This window comes from Oncorhynchus mykiss, chromosome 2 (assembly GCF_013265735.2).
Source record: "Oncorhynchus mykiss isolate Arlee chromosome 2, USDA_OmykA_1.1, whole genome shotgun sequence".
Taxonomy (NCBI): Eukaryota; Metazoa; Chordata; class Actinopteri; order Salmoniformes; family Salmonidae; genus Oncorhynchus; species Oncorhynchus mykiss.
The window spans coordinates 39,349,474-39,366,282 of record NC_048566.1 but is presented as its reverse complement, the minus strand read 5'-3'; the positions used below and the strand labels follow the sequence as shown (position 1 = coordinate 39,366,282).

Below are 16,809 nucleotides of genomic sequence, written 5' to 3'. Positions count from 1 at the left end.
ATTGTAATTAATAGACTATGGAAAAAGATACAGGGTTGGATGTGTCATATCAGCTGCCACCTTTAATGCTGATGAACAAATTACTTTGTAGTCAAACAGGGTAAACATGTTACATGTTGCATGTTCAGACCTGCCAGAATTGATGTTTGGCCTATATAGCCTAAATAGTATGATTGAAGAAATTCTGCTATGAAAAAATAGGAGACTATGAAGACTGGAAACAATTTTTTTTTTGTGTGTAGCCTATACAGTGTTATGAATGAGTGTGTGTAGACTGTAAGCATGTACACTAAGCTAGACTATAATATTATTTTAGCATTATTTTAGTGTTTCCAAACACTGTTATTTACTGTGTCAATAAATCTACTTTCAAGTGTACTGCCTCTCTTTTTCTTCACCCATCCCACTCCCTTCTCCTCCTCCCCTCATCACTACCTAGCACGTCTTTCCTGCCTTTCCCCACTTTACACTGTCTGGCCCTGTTCCTCCCGCTCTCTTTCTCCAAAATAACTACGGCATGCTATGGCGCTTTTCGCAAATCACAACTCTGTCTACGTGGCGCTGCACATCCCTCTTATTCACTATCTTTTCTCATTCTTCGATTTCACCTCTCCTGTTGCAGGCATCGGGGCTTCTGCAGGATCGGCGTCCGGACTCATACCCTCTTACGATGTTTTGTATTATACCGGGGTACGTGCATACTTTAGCGAGGAGTGGGAGAAAGCCGCGGAGCTGCTCGAAAAGTCGATGACGACCCGGGAGGCTCTGTTTCGGACACGACGGCAGTGCCATGAAGAATGTCTGCCAGCGGGACATGACAGGCTCCCAAAACTGGGTGTGTTTGTGTTTACTGTGTTGTATGTGGTCGATTCATAGGGTGTGTGTGATATGTCTTTCTGTCTCCACGTGTGTGCTGTGTGCATGCATTAAATATATACAATTATAAGCTTGCATTCGGGCCTATATATCTCCCGGGAGTCAGTGATGACCCTATCTATGGTCATGAGTGCAAGACAGTCCTGGTATGGTACATTCCAGTAATGTTGCATCTATGTGTGTGCGTGTGTCCTCAGACACCGAGAAAGGGAATGTGTGGGATCTATGGGCAGTGGACTGGGTCCAGCGGCGGGCTGAGTGTGTGCGGTTCTGTTTGGGACGGGCTGTCACTCCTGCAGGACAGCTTCCTGTGTCTGCCGACATCGAGTACGAGTTTAGCACCCGGAACCCCTATAACTTCCTCCAGGTCGTCTACTGGAATGTAACTATTAGTATATTCACCTGCTGTTTCATAATGTTCCTGTGCATATGCGTGGCTAACAGTTGAATTGTAGATCTGAAGTGCTAAGTGCTGCATCATTGCATGCTAAAGCGATTACATTGGTTATTCCACTGGTAGTTAGTTACTCTACTGGTAGTTAGTTACTCTTGTATAAAGCCTATATGACGTAATGTGCTAGCTCACTTTACTACATACTGTAGCAACAATACCCTACAACTTCATGCACTCCAGGTCATCTGTACTTAACTTTTCTTCTTCGTCGTCTACCTCATCCTCCTGTTATTTTTTTCCTCCTCCCCTCGTTCCCCTCTTCTACCTCGTTCTCGCTCTCTTTCCCCTCCTCTCCTCTGCTCTTCCTCCTTCTCTTCGTCTTTTACCTCATTCTCTATCTCTATCAACTTTTCCTCTCCTCCCTTCACTTCTTCCTCAGCTAGGGAAAGTACAAAAGGCGGCGTCAGCAGCCCACACATTCTTCGTGGCCAACCCCAGCCACCTGGAGATGAGGAACAACATTGAGAAGTATAGACGGATGGAGGGAGTAACAGAGGACGCATTCCAGGATAGAGAGATGGAGACAGAGAAACACTGGGTAATTTTTAAAAAAAGAGTGCGAGTGGGGAGGGTTGTGTGTGTCTGAGAAATTGTCAAAAACTGTAAACGCTAGATTGGATGCATAAATAAGTATTCATGAATCTCGTTGTAAGAAATATGCTTTGAAGATTCCCACATGTGGCCTGAGGGTTCAAATTCCTCTCTGTGTTTCACCTTGAGTACCTAACCAATCGTAAAAGCCCTTTGGGCTCAGTAACGTCTGAGTAACCTTACACAGTAACCTCTGCATGCACCCACAGCATTCCTGATAACATGTTACTAATGGAGTGTACTATAAATGAGAACACATCATGTGAACTTTACTGGTCTTTTGATATCACTGAAGCCTAACAGGAAACAAAAAAATGCAGTTCATTTCACTGCTCTATTTTGTTTGTCTCCAGCATGTCTTTGTGCTTTCCGTACGTACTATGCCAATTGGGAGTATAGGCCATCGACGACTCCTCTCTGTCGCACTCTGTTCTTGATGTTTACCAATTATAGCCAACCTTTCCAGTTAACATTCCTCCCTCCTCTTTACCCATAACCTCCATCCCTCTATTAACCACAGGTCCTGTATGACTCCGCCCTCACCTCTGAGGCCTCCTTTGATTGGACGCACGCCGTGGAGAAATGGAGGGAGTGTGTGAACGAGACACTGAGACAGACTGATGAGTGTAGGGCGCAGTGTGAGGTCGCCTCACAGCGGCTCCCTGGGAACAGAGGAGAGGATGGAATGGACGGGGTGTTTGAGAAGGCTGCAGGTGAGAAAAACATGTTTGTTTGTTTAAAAATGTATATTTTTAAGGGTTTTATATATCCTGATTGAGATAGGACAGTGAAGAGGACTGAAAAGTTGGAGAGATTGTGAGTCAGAAGGGCATGGGTCGGATTTGAACCCATGCTGAGATTGGAAGCTGGGCTGTACACGTGACACTAACCACTGGACCACACAGGTCACAGGAAAAACATGAATCTGGTTGTCTATGCAGGGCTATAACTCATTCATTGCTAGGAGGCTGAACCTCTAGTAGGCTGAAAATGTCTGTAAGGTGTTATGTAGCGTTATAAAGACCTTATTACAGGGGGAGTGTTATCAAGACAGCTGACTGTAAACAGTATAATGTCACGCAGTGCATATTTGGGTTGGTCCAAAACAAAGCAAAGATTGTAATTCTTATTTTTTAATTAAAATATATTTTTTTACCGCTTTTTCTCCCCAATTTCGTGGTATCCAATTGGTAGTTACAGTCCTGTCTCATTGCTGCAACTCCCGTACGGACTCGGGAGAGACGAAGGTCGAGAGCCGTGCATCCTCCCAAACACAACCCTTGACACAATGCCCACTTAACCCGGAAGCCAGCCGCACCACACCATATACCTGGCTACCGTGTCAGCGTGCACTGTGCCCGGCCCGCCACAGGAGTCACTAGTGCGTGATGGGACAAGGACATCCTTGCTGGCCAAACCCTCCCTTAACCCGGACGGCTGGGCCAATTGTGCGTTCCCCCATGGGTCTCCCGGTCGCGGCTGGCTGCGACAGAGCCTGGACTCGAACCCAGAATCTCTAGAGGCACAGCTAGGACTGCGATGCAGCGCCTTAGACCACTATGCCACTCTGGAAGCCTGTAATTAGTTTTACGTGTAGTTGTCCTACTATTTTATTCTTATGCTATTCTCTACTTTTCTAATCTTTCTCCTTATCATGTGACTTTTATCTCCCGTCCTCCAGCACTCTCCCTCTCCCTCCTGTCCTGCCAGCAGGCCTGTGTGACCCAGGTGGCAACGCGACCCGGAAGGATTTCAGCCCAGGAGGACCTCCTACCCACACAGCTGGAGCATCTACACAGTGCACAGTTCAAAGGTTAGACAGGGGAACGGTCATATCTGAAGTTACAGTAATGACCACATGATGACGCTAATGACAATTATGATGGTAACTCTGCTTCTACTGCAGCTGATTTTTTTAAATGGGCTCTGGTGCTTCATACAGGAGTTGACATATCTGGTGAACAACCAAATCCCATCTCCCTCCCTCTCTCTCACCTATTTCCCGCAGCGGGCGATCTAGGAGGAGCGGTGTGTTCTCTGCGGTCTCTCCTCCTGTTCTACCCCTCAGACAAAGACTCCCTCAGTAACCTAGAGCTCTACACAGAGACACTAGGAGGTGACACTGAGGCACACGGGACAAAGCCCTTCCAGGTACTACTGGTGCTCAGCCTCAAATCAACAACCCCTAGCCTGGCCCACTAGGGAGGTTTCATTTTAGAAACAACACTCCTCAAATTTGATAGATACATTATTGTATCTTACTCTACTGTCAAGACCAGTATATTGGTGTTCTCCGTAGGCATCACTCTTTTAATTAAAATTATATATATATTGGTCACATACATGCTTTAGTTCCTAGCTCCAACAGTGCAGCAGTATCTAACAATACACACAAATCTAAAAGTAAAATAATAGAATGAAGAAATATATAAATATTAGGGCGAGCAATGTTGGAGTGGCATTGACTAGAATACAGTAGACTCCAGTATATACATATGAAATGAGTAAAACAGTATGTAAACATTATTCAAGTGACAAGTGATTCCATGTCTATGTACACAGAGCAGCCTCTAAGGTGAGTCTAAGTCTCTGTCTCTGTCTTTATATACTCAGGAGATAGCCAGGTATGTGAGCCGCTCACTGCAGGAGAAAAAGCTACTCTACTTCGGAATGGAAAACCTCAACTTTAATTTCACCGACCCGGTATGATGACGTTGTTTATTGATTATCACTGGATCTGGTTTGGCCCAGAGCCATAAAGTAGCTACTGTATATCTAAGCTATATATGGCTCTGATTTGGTCTGTAACGCTTCTCCTCTTTGTCTGAGGAGGAGTAGGAAGGATCGGACCAATATGCAGCGTGGTAAGTGTCCATGTTCATTTATTAGAACTGAACACACAAAACAAAATAACAAAGTGAATGAAAGAAACGAAACAGTCCTGTCAGGTGAAACAACACACTAAACAGAAAATAACTACCCACACCCATAGTGGGAAAACAGGCTGCTTAAGTATGGTTTTCAATCAGAGACAACAATTGCCAGCTGCCTCTGATTGGGAACCATACCAGGCTGAAAACACAAAACAGAATGCCCACCCCAACTCACACCCTGACCAAACTAAAATAGAGACCTAAAAAAGGAACTAAGGTCAGGACGTGACAGTACCCCCCCCCCCCCCCCCAAAGGTGCGGACTCCGGCCGCAAAGACAGCCTGGTGCGTGGGGCTGACGGGCTCCTGACTGACGGGCGGCTCCGGCAGCTCCTGACTGACGGGCGGCTCCGGCAGCTCCTGACTGACGGGCGGCTCCGGCAGCTCCTGACTGACGGGAGACTCTGGAAGCGTCAGACAGGCGGGAGAACCTGGAGGGAGGAGACGGAGAGACAGCCTGGTGCGTGGGGCTGCCACAGGACCCACCAGGCTGGGGAGACCTACAGGAGGCCTGGTGCGTGGAGGAGGCACCGGATGGACCGGGCTGTGGGGGAGCACTGGAGCTCTGGTGCGCAGCCTTGGCACCACTCCTCCAGACTGGATGACCACTTTAGCCTGGACCCTCCAGAGTGCAGGCACAGGTTGAACCGGGCTGTGGGTGAGCACTTGAGATCTGTTGCATACCACTCACACCTCTCCCTTTGGCTCAATGCCCATATTCACCCGGCACGGGCGGAGCGCAGGCATAGGGCGAACTGCACCCTCCCAGCGCCCCGGAGACAAAGCACGCAGCGCCAGATACCCTGGGCCGAAACGACGTACCGGAGACCAAACACGCTGGGCCGGCACAACACGCCCTGGCTGAATGCCCACTCTCGCATGGCACTTGCGGGGGGCTGCGATGTAGCGCACTAGGCTATGCATGCGCACTGGGGACACCGTGTGCTTCACCGCATAACACGGTGCCTTCCCGGTCGCTCTCTCGCCACGGTAAGCACGGGGAGTTGGCTCAGGTCTCCTACCCGACTTTGCCAATCTCCCTGTGTGCCCCCCCAAAACATTTTTGGGGGCTGCCCCTCGTGCCTGTTGCGCTGCCTTACCTTATACCACCGCCGCTCAGCTTTCGCTGCCTCCAGCTCTGCCTTGGGGCGGAGATATTCCCCAGCCTGTGCCCAGGGTCCCTTGCCGTCCAATATCTCCTCCCAAGTCCAGGAGTCCAGAACCCTCTGCTCCTGGTTACCACGCTGCTTGGTCCGTTTGTGGTGGGTAGTTCTGTAACGCTTCTCCTCTTTGTCTGAGGAGGAGTAGGAAGGATCGGACCAATATGCAGCGTGGTAAGTGTCCATGTTAATTTATTAGAACTGAACACACAAAACAAAATAACAAAGTGAATGAAAGAAACAAAACAGTCCTGTCAGGTGAAACAACACACTAAACAGAAAATAACTACCCACACCCATAGTGGGAAAACAGGCTGCTTAAGTATGGTTTTCAATCAGAGACAACAATTGCCAGCTGCCTCTGATTGGGAACCATACCAGACCATACCAAACACAAAGAAATAGAAAACATAGAACACAAAACATAGAATGCCCACCCCAACTCACGCCCTGACCAAACTAAAATAGAGACCTAAAAAAGGAACTAAGGTCAGGATGTGACATGGTCACTCACATTTACTTTCAAACTGAACGATACAGCAGTTTGTTCCTTTTTTCCCCTCCCATATAGGATCTCTGGACTCCTGAGGAGGTTGTTCCTGAATTTCTAAAAGACACATGGAGGTAAGAGGAAACGTGAAGGAGAAAGTTACTGCAAAAGAGGACGGAGTGTGGAGAGAAAGGGCCTTGAAGTGCTATTGGGCGGTTGAAAGCCATTTCCTTTTTGATTTCCAGAGCAGACAAGGAAGTGCTGAATGAGAAAATGAAGGAGGGAGAGAAAGAGGTGGAGATGGACGATAGTGGATTCTATGCAGGTAAGGATAAACATTAGTGTTTGGCATGTTACAAGCACTCATTGACAGATTGGTAATGACAAAAAAACATAATTGTCTCGGGTCTCTGAGGATTGGGAAACACTAATCTGATAAACATTTATTTGATTTAAATGTTTATGTGTGTGTGCGTGTGTGTGTGGACCCTCTTCCTGTGTCTCACTCACACCTCCGTTCTGTTCCCTCCCCAGGGGGTCCCGTACCTCAGGTTGGTGTCACCATCAGCATGGACGACAATTCTTTAAATGGAACTAATCGCGTCATGCTGGACGGAGTTCTAGATCAGAAGGAATGCGATACAGTACTGCGCCTAGCTACCGTAAGCTTGCATATGATTCGCTCTGGAAACAAGACTCCTTCAAACACAGGAAGAGAAGTTCAACAGAGATATGGAATTTGAATGAGCCCTGTCCCTTTGGTGTTTCCCATTGGATTGGAAATAGTAGCTAAACCTGCAATATAGTGAAAATCACACCGAGCATATCAGGGGCCATATACAGTATATACACTGCTCAAAAAAATAAAGGGAACACTAAAATAACACATCCTAGATCTGAATGAATGAAATATTCTTATTAAATACTTTTTTCTTTACATAGTTGAATGTGCTGACAACAAAATCACACAAAAATTATCAATGGAAATCAAATGTATCAACCCATAGAGGTCTGGATTTGGAGTCACACTCAAAATTAAAGTGGAAAACCACACTACAGGCTGATCCAACTTTAATGTAATGTCCTTAAAACAAGTCAAAATGAGGCTCAGTAGTGTGTGTGGCCTCCATGTGCCTGTATGACCTCCCTACAACTCCTGGGCATGCTCCTGATGAGGTGGTGGATGGTCTCCTGAGGGATCTCCTCCCAGACCTGGACTAAAGCATCCACCAACTCCTGGACAGTCTGTGGTGCAACGTGGCGTTGGTGGATGGAGCAAGACATGATGTCCCAGATTGCTCAATTGGATTCAGGTCTGGGGAACGGGCGGGCCAGTCCATAGCATCAATGCCTTCCTCTTGCAGGAACTGCTGACACACTCCAGCCACATGAGGTCTAGCATTGTCTTACATTAGGAGGAACCCAGGGCCAACCGCACAAGCATATGGTCTCACAAGGGGTCTGAGGATCTCATCTCGGTATCTAATGGCAGTCAGGCTACCTCTGGCGAGCACATGGAGGGCTGTGCGGCCCCCCAAAGAAATGCCACCCCACACCATGACTGACCCACCGCCAAACCGGTCATGCTGGAGGATGTTGCAGGCAGCAGAACGTTCTCCACAGCGTCTTCAGACTCTGTCACGTGTGCTCAGTGTGAACCTGCTTTCATCTGTGAAGAGCACAGGGTGCCAGTGGCGAATTTGCCAATCTTGGTGTTCTCTGGCAAATGCCAAACCTCCTGCATGGTGTTGGGCTGTAAGCACAACCCCCACCTGTGGACGTCGGGCCCTCATACCACCCTCATGGAGTCTGTTTCTGACCGTTTGAGCAGACACATGCACATTTGTGGCCTGCTGGAGGTCATTTTGCAGGGCTCTGTTAGTGCTCCTCCTTGCACAAAGGCGGAGGTAGCGGTCCTGCTGCTGGGTTGTTGCCCTCCTACAGCCTCCTCCACGTCTCCTGGTAGCGCCTCCATGCTCTGGACACTACGCTGACAGACACAGCAAACCTTCTTGCCACAGTTCGCATTAATGTGCCATCCTGGATGAGCTGCACTACCTGAGCCACTTGTGTGGGTTGTAGACTCCGTCTCATGCTACCACTAGAGTGAAAGCACCGCCAGCATTCAAAAGTGACCAAAACATCAGCCAGGAAGGATAGAAACTGAGAAGTGGTCTGAGGTCCCCACCTGCAGAACCACTCCTTTATTGGGGGTGTCTTGCTAATTGCCTATAATTTACACTTGTTGTCTATTCCATTTGCACAACAGCATGTGAAATTTATTGTCAATCAGTGTTGCTTCCTAAGTGGACAGTTTGATTTCACAGAATTGTGATTGACTTGGAGTTACATTGTGTTGTTTAAGTGTTCCCTTTATTTTTTTGAGCAGTATATATATATATATATATATATATTAATTATACACTTTATGAATTTAGGCCATGATCTTTATGGTTCTTAGGGATATGAGCCAGGGGTGGATTTGGAAATCAGCAATAACAGAAGTATTCAAAAAGGGCTATGAGCTCATATCCTCCATGATGACTTCCTGTGTTGTCCCTGACAGACTGCTGCGTCCGCTGGGGATGGTTACCGGGAGCGACGGTCCCCACACACTCCACATGAGAAGTTTGAGGGCCTGACTGTCCTCAGAGCTGTCAAGGTGAGAACGATGGATCTGGAGATGAAATCTATCTCTCCGTCTGTCTGTCTTATCTCTCTGTCTCACATGGCCACATAGCTAATGAACAGTTAAACACTTTTCTGCTCTGCAGTTGGCTCAGGACGGCATGGTGAACCAATCAGACGCTAAGCTTCTGCATGAGATGGGGGAGAGGGTGAGAACCCTCCTGCACTCCTACTTCAGGAGCCCCTCAGGGCTCCATTTCTCCTACACACATCTAGTGTGCCGCAGTGCCATCACAGGTATGGTCCACTCAAGCAATGCCCTCTATTTCTTGGAATGATAGTTCCACATCTTCATATTTCATGTTCATTTCTGTTGACTCCATTATGTATTACACTTGTGGGTCTCAATGCAAAACGCTTTTCCCATTTCTAGTGTAACCCAATAGCTAACCCCTGACTTGTATCAGGTGTCTTATCTGCTCTGTGTTATGTCACCCGTTGTGTTACAGGGGTCGTGTTCATTAGGGCATGCAATGGAAAATTGTCTAAAACATTTTGCAACGGAAAACTAAAATGAGTGTTTCTTATTGGACAACTCCAGGATGTCCCTATATTTCAGTCCATTTTCTTCTGCTTGGTGCTGTTAGGTTCTAATTCTCAGAGTAAAAACTCGACTGACACTCTGAAAGCTCAAACCAAGTATATTCTTCCCAGAGGGTCAATACAGCTGCAATAGACAAAGACATGTTTACAATAGCTGTGGTATATGTACCCCACTTTGGGTGGAGTCTCCTCCTTCTCGCTACATTGTATCTTTATTGCTAGGCAGGAAACGTAAGTGATACGGGCCATAAACTTTTCTTTCTCCCTTAACGTGACCTGACCCCCTTCATCGCTAATCCATGGCTCTCTCCCCTTATCAATGCCTGCCACATGTGATCGTTTTCCCTGCACTCAGCACATTCTAAGCTTAATTGTACACACAATATACCTTCCTCCTACAGATAACCATTCACTTCTGGTGTAGACCCTCTGAACCTAAGCACTCGATATTTCAATAGGATACCTAATAATTAACCCTATCCCAAGTTTAGGAGTTAGTACCCAGAATCTATCGGTGCCTAATGAACATGGCCCTCATTTTGTGTGTCCTGTCCAGGGGACCAGGAGGGGAGACTGGACCTGTCTCACCCTGTTCATGTGGACAACTGTCTACTGGAACCTGAGACCAGACAGTGCTGGAGAGAACCACCTGCCTTTACACACAGAGACCTGAGGTACACACACACACATTCATGCGCACACACGCACAAGCTGTCAGGACGCAAAAACACACACACACATACTGGCAAAACTATGCATGCACAGACATGTAATTACACTTAAAAAAACACACACAAGACTTGGAAGTTGAGCTATATAATACCACATACACTCCCATGTGTATGTAATTGGACAGTGAAGCTAAAATTGTAAATCTGTCTCTATACTCCAGCAGTTTGGATTTGAGATCAACTGTTTCATACGAGGCGACAGTACAGAATGTAACTTTTATTTGAGGGTATTTTCATACATATCTGTTTTACCATTTACAAATGGAAACACTTTATGTATTTTGTCGCCAATTGGCAGTTTCATTAAATAGTACCCGCAAAACACCAGTCTCAACGTCAACAGTGAAGAGGCGTCTCCGGGATGCTGTCCTTCTTGGCAGAGTTCCTCTGAACAGCGTCTGTGTTCTTTAGCCCATCTTAATATTTTATTTTTATTGGCCAGTCTGAGATATGGCTTTGTCTTTGCAACTCTGCCTAGAAGGCCAGCATCCCGGAGTCGCCTCTTCACTGTTGACGTTGAGACTGATGTTTTGCGGGTACTATTTAATGAAGCTGCCAATTGAGGACTTGAGGCATCTGCTTCTCAAACTAGACACTCTAATGTACTTGTCCTCTTGCTCAGTTGTGCACCGGGGCCTCCCACTCCTCTTTCTATTCTGGTTAGAGACAGTTTGCGCTGTTCTGTGAAGGGGGTAGTACACAGTGTTGTACGAGATCTTCAGTTTCTTGGCAATTTCTCGCATGGAATAGCCTTCATTTCTCAGAACAAGAATAGACTGACGAGTTTCAGAAGAAAGTGTTTGTTTTTGGCCATTTTGAGCCTGTAATCGAACCCACAAATGCTGATGCTCCAGATTACTAGTCTAAAGAAGTTTTTTTATGTTTAATACATTTGCAAAAAAAACATTTGAACCTGTTTTTGCTTTGTTATTATGATATATTGTGTGTAGATTGATGAGGATTTTTAGAATAAGGCTGTAACGTAATAAAATGTGGAAAAAGTCGAGGGGTCTGAAAACTTCCCGAATGCACCGTATGTCCAAATACTTATGACTTCTTCAAATGGGGAGACAGGATACATACTATGCTTTTATTTCTAAACGGAAAAACAGATACGCCTGAAAATACCCTCAAATAAAAGGTGACATTCTGTACTGTCGCCTCATATGAAACATTTGATCACCAATCCAAAAATGCTGGAGTGTAAAGCCACATTTGAAAACATTGCTTCACTGTCCAAATACATACGGAGTTGAGTGTATGTACATATCATGAACAGACATTCCCATCCTGAACAAACTCAAACCAGTACGGCATGGCATCTTAATACTAACATTGTTTGATGGTCTCCTCATTCGAGGGTAAACAAACACAGCATTCAAACGAACACAGGTGCCATTCCACAGCCAGATCTAAGATTCTTGATTTCAGGCAGGGGGGGTGTGTGGAAATAATGTGACATGCCTCTGGCAGTGTGCTATATAGTACCACTAGGTTTGTTTACTAAGCAATAAAGATGGCAACTGACAACTTTGATTAGACTTGTTAAGTGCTGACTAAAACCATGTCTGATTACATTCCAGCGCTGTGCTTTATCTGAACGACGACTTTGACGGTGGGGAGCTCTTCTTCACAGACAGGGATGCCAAGACTGTCACAGTAAGTCACTTGACATGAAAACTCAAGTAGAACACTTCACACTGGCTGGTCTTCACATGACCTTTGACCTATGCCCCCCCCCCCTGTGACCCGGTCATCACTATCTGGTCATGCTAGAAGGGATGGAAGCACAGCTTTCTAACATATGCTATTCTAACCTTAACCCGTTCAGTAACCGTACACCTAATATTATCCCTAACACTAAATTAAGAATAAATAGTTTGTGTTGTGTGTACTTCTCAGTAAGTTCTGACCATATTGCCTCTTCTATCCATTCTAGCATGGCCCTTATAGAGGCTACCCTTTCTGACGCTCTCTCTTTTCCTCTCTCTCTTTTCCCCTCTCCCTCTCTCTTGTCCCCTCTCCCTCTCTCTTTTTCCTCTCTCTCTCCTTTTCTCTCTCTCTTTTTCCTCTCTCTCTCTTTTCCTCTCTCGCTCTCCTCTTCTCTCTCTTTTCCTCTCTCGCTCTTTTCCTCTCTCTTTTCCCCTCTTTTCTTCTCTCTTTTTCTCTCTCTTTTCCTCGCTCTCGCTCTTTCTTTTCCTCTCTCTCTCTTTTCCTCTCTCTCTTCTTCTCTCTCTCTCTTTTCCTCTCTGTCTGTCTGTAGGCCCGGGTGAAGCCCACCTGTGGTCTACTGGTGGGGTTCTCCTCCGGTCCTGTCAACCCTCATGGTGTGACCGCTGTGACCGCCGGCCGCAGGTGTGCACTGGCCCTCTGGTTCACCAAGGAGAAGCACCACAGGGATATGGTGAGAACTGTTATTGGATTGGTTGTTCTATATAAGCCTGGCTCAAATCAGATACGTTTGGCATGACAATGACCATAGGAGTTGGCAAGACAGCACAAACAGATCAGGGACCAGGCTAACACTATAACACTATAGAGTTTTTTTTTTAAGTGTTAGTGTTGCCCCTAACCACTTTTTTAAAAGAAATATATTGTATTAATAGTTAGGTAGGCGAAGCTGATCCTAGATCAGCGGTTAAGGTGAACTTCTACCACAAGCGGTGAAGTTACAAAAGTGACTGCAAGGTTATTGTTTATAGCAACATACTGTACATAGCAACAAGATCAGCTGCAGACAAACAAACAGAACGTACATGCAAATGTAATGGTTGTTGCTTTTTCATTTTTCCCCATCTAGCGCTGACATCTCAAAGCTATTTTCCCTATGCTAATTCACTTTTTGTTTAGATATCGCTTTTGAACAATAAGTCTACGGCAGTTAGGGTTGGCAGTCAAATAACATAGGCACTTCGATTTGACCGTTGGTCAGTTTATTAATAATCTATAATGTTAAGGTTGAACTTGAGGAGAGTTCTGGCACAATTTTCCCTAGATTTGAAAGGAGCACTTCTGCTTCTTACCCAGCTAGCCTGGATTTTGTCTGATCACGGCCGTGGTGTGAATAAGGTCCATTCAACCTCACTTTACCTCACATTACTGTACCTTCTGTGCCTCATGCAGGAGAGGGAGGAGGCCGAGGCCCTGTGGGCTGCGGATGGACAGAGTGTGACGAAAGGAGGAGAAGTCAAAGAGGAGGGAAGAGAGGGCACCGCTTCCCCTGCTCGGAGTGGTAGAAGCGGAAGCCAGTCGTCGAGGAGTAGAGGGAGGGGCAGGGTGACAGGGGGAAAGGACGAGCTGTGATGAGCTGCTGTGATGGATTTAAAGACTGAACCACCCACGCTGAACAACGGGGTAGTCCTGTTCACCTCCCTGTCCTACTTGGTGGACCGTCCCGGTCCAGCCACCAGTCCCCTCTCCCAAAAGACCATGAACTCTTCTCTATTTTTACACCAGGCTTTTCAATCCCTACCCACGCTCTCTCGCTACCTCTTTTCCTCTCTCTCTCTGTGAGACCATTTGTGAAAGAAGGTATTTTTTGTGCATCTTTCCATCCCCTCCATTGACAATCAGTCCATTTGTGTTACAGTGTAGGCCTTAGTGTTTGCTGTGTGTTACAGTGTAGGCCTTAGTGTTTGCTGTGTGTTACAGTGTAGGCCTTAGTGTTTGCTGTGTGTTACAGTGTAGGCCTTAGTGTTTGCTGTGTGTTACAGTGTAGGCCTTAGTGTTTGCTGTGTAATAATTGTTACATACCTGCTGGAGAAAAGTAAGAGAAATTGAATAAAAGGTATTCAAAATGGCGGAGAGAGTGGCAAGAGTGGGAATGAAAAGGCCATAGCCGAGGTGCTTCTGAAGTGGCATCTCCCCTCTGTCGGGAAAGAGGTATAAGTGGGAGAGAGAGAATTTAGAAATCCCCTTTATTGGGTCAATGCCATACATTGCACGTTAAAACCATGACCTATTATACATTGACATCCACAACCCTGTCCAAGGTTAAAAGATCAACCCCAAACATCCTGCATGATCAACTGTTTAACCCTTTACACGTAAAACGCTATCCACGACGTCAGAGCTCTGGCTTTGCGCTTCACAGCGCTGTATGGGTTTTGACTGACCGCCGTTTTGGATTTGAGCACCGCGCACGACAAGACGTTGCCCCCGGATCCCACCTGGTAATTGGGCCACCTTCGCAAATGTTTTGTTGACTGAGTGAGCGAAACGCGGTAAATTACGATGACTCAATGTATTCTGAAAGATGAGACGTTGAGGGTTATAATAAATACAGCTTTGATGTCATACAAGCAAGACAAACACCCATAGGGACCAAACGTGCACTTCACATTTCCAAATCATAAAACTCATGTCATATACAGTGTCAACGTTTATGATCACTATGTTTGATGTACAGTTAGAAGATGACATGGCGTCATACCCTGGGTTGTTCTGAACAGAATGAGTTTACGTTTGTTTATTGTTAAGAAAATGTGCCGTGGCACGCGCTCCTCCTCATGACTCCTTTCAATGCGCACCAAAATGACGATCTGTTTCTCTGAATTGCCTTGTGAAAGCCTAACACTGGAAGATCGTACAAAACGGGTTGGCAACAGAACAAGCTTTCAAATCACGCTCACCTGACCCAGATTGTAATTTTACAATGGACCGTTTTTGGATTGCGTAAAAACAACACCAGTAATTCTGTGATGGCAGGTGATGCAGGGTTGCTTTCCAAACCAAACAACCACAAGTGTGCTTGCTCTAGTTCCTCAACGGCACAGCTGGGAGAGCATTTTCCAGGAATATCTTTTCATAATACTGAATGTATCTAGATCATTTTCTGATTTCGTTGTCAACAAAAGCGGCGAAAAGTACAGTAAATGTCAAATGCACAAACTCCACAGTGTAGTGTTTCGATTCAGTCTTGTGTCAGTTGAACTGTTGCGTACTGACCTTTGGTCCAATAATTTCCCCATTATCTACACAATGTTCCCTTTCAATTGCTACCAGGGTTATGTATATGGTTTTCATATTTATTCTGGAAGAAACATTTCAATTTAGCCCTATCCATATAGGCCAATGCCCACGAGTGTAAAGGGTTATAAAACAACAACTGCATGTGACTAGAGAGAGAGACTGAGGGAGAAGTGTTGGGGTTGAGATAATGGGGATAGGTGTGGATTCGTAGAGTCCATTAACTGATTACCTCAGTGCCAGGCTGCCCTTTAACTGTGTGGAGATTAAGACCATGAAACCAAGAGAGGGTTAATGTTTGAGTGTCAGATGGAGGAGAGGTAGAGGAGGGGAAGGGAAGGGAAGGGAAGGGAGGAGAGAGGTAGACAGATAAGGAGAAAGAGATATCACACCTGCTCAGGGACTAGACCCTGCAGTTCAGAAACACTGACATAGAAAGGGAAAGACAGAGAGGGAGGGGGAGATAGACCAAGCCCTGCAATGCATTAAAAACTGATGCTTACGGGGGGAGAGCGAGGGAGAGGCAGAAAGAGACAGAGAGAGGTATGCAGAAGGGGGGAAGGATAGAAAGAGAGATTACCGTTAATCCCTCATAAATGAGTGCATTTGTTTATGAAGCTTAGGAAACGTCTCCCATTTAGAATATGGAATCATAATCCAACTAGAAATCATTTAATAATTCACATCCAGTCGGACACACTCACATCTTCTCTCTCATTAAAACACTCCCCAATTTATATCTCCCACCCTTCTCCCCCTCCTCGCATTACTGAGTCACGGTCAGTCAAGCACTGTTTACCACCCATATTAACTCTCTCACCCCCCCGCGTCATAATCCGCGAGTGCTGCAGAATTGGGTCGACTGGCCTGTTAATGGACTCCTGGTTTTAACCGCTTCCATCCCTTAGGCTACCCTCTCCAGCTGCTGTTTCCCTTAAAGGCCCAGTTAATCTGTGTTTGAGCAGGCGTACATCCATGTCGTGCATCTCAAGCACCCCACTATCTAGTGTCAAATGATGTATCTATATGGTGTTTCCTCTAATTGACTAAGGATACACATCCATATTATATACAGTATATACACTTAAGTGTACAAAACCTCTTTCCATGACACAGGCTGACCAGGTGAATCCAGGTGAAAGCTATGATCCCTTATTGATGTCGATCGTTAAATGCACTTCAATCAGTGCCGATGAAGGGGAGGAGACAGGATAAAGAAGGATTTTTACGCCTTCAGACAATTGAGACGTGGATTGTGTATGTGTGCCATTCAGAGGGTGAATGGGCAAGACAACATATTTAAATGCCTTTGAACGGGGCAAGGTAGTAGGTGCCAGGCGCACCGGTTTGTGTGAAGAACTGCAACGGTGCTGGGT

The 16,809-nt window shown here is 46.0% G+C and overlaps 1 protein-coding gene across 3 annotated transcripts; it reads left to right on the top strand.

The window, feature by feature from the left end:
• Nucleotides 1–410: 410 nt before the first annotated feature.
• Nucleotides 411–15,351, top strand: LOC110489468 (prolyl 3-hydroxylase 3). 3 transcript variants are annotated; one of them, XM_021562177.2, is made up of 16 exons: nt 411–835; nt 1,074–1,258; nt 1,714–1,868; nt 2,442–2,634; nt 3,603–3,734; nt 3,930–4,072; nt 4,535–4,624; nt 6,585–6,637; nt 6,749–6,828; nt 7,038–7,165; nt 9,070–9,165; nt 9,278–9,428; nt 10,291–10,408; nt 12,049–12,124; nt 12,729–12,869; nt 13,589–15,351. In XM_021562177.2, exons 3-16 carry the CDS (start codon nt 1,779–1,781, stop codon nt 13,766–13,768), a joined length of 1,671 nt encoding a protein of 556 aa, XP_021417852.2. In that variant the 5' UTR covers nt 411–835; nt 1,074–1,258; nt 1,714–1,778; the 3' UTR covers nt 13,769–15,351. The 3 variants fall into 3 exon arrangements, with proteins under 3 accessions (XP_021417852.2, XP_021417848.2, XP_021417858.2); XM_021562173.2 differs by having other exon boundaries at nt 1,710–1,868; XM_021562183.2 differs by having other exon boundaries at nt 412–877; nt 1,710–1,868.
• The last annotated feature ends 1,458 nt before the right edge of the window (nt 15,352–16,809 follow it).

Excerpts from the sequence above, each read along its gene's own strand:
- LOC110489468 (XM_021562173.2), top strand. The coding sequence starts at position 523 with ATGGCGCTTTTCGCAAATCACAACTCTGTCTACGTGGCGCTGCACATC. Across the intron at positions 4,073-4,534 it reads ACGGGACAAAGCCCTTCCAG|GAGATAGCCAGGTATGTGAG; the intron begins GTACTACTGGTG and ends TTATATACTCAG. Across the intron at positions 6,638-6,748 it reads TTTCTAAAAGACACATGGAG|AGCAGACAAGGAAGTGCTGA; the intron begins GTAAGAGGAAAC and ends TTTGATTTCCAG.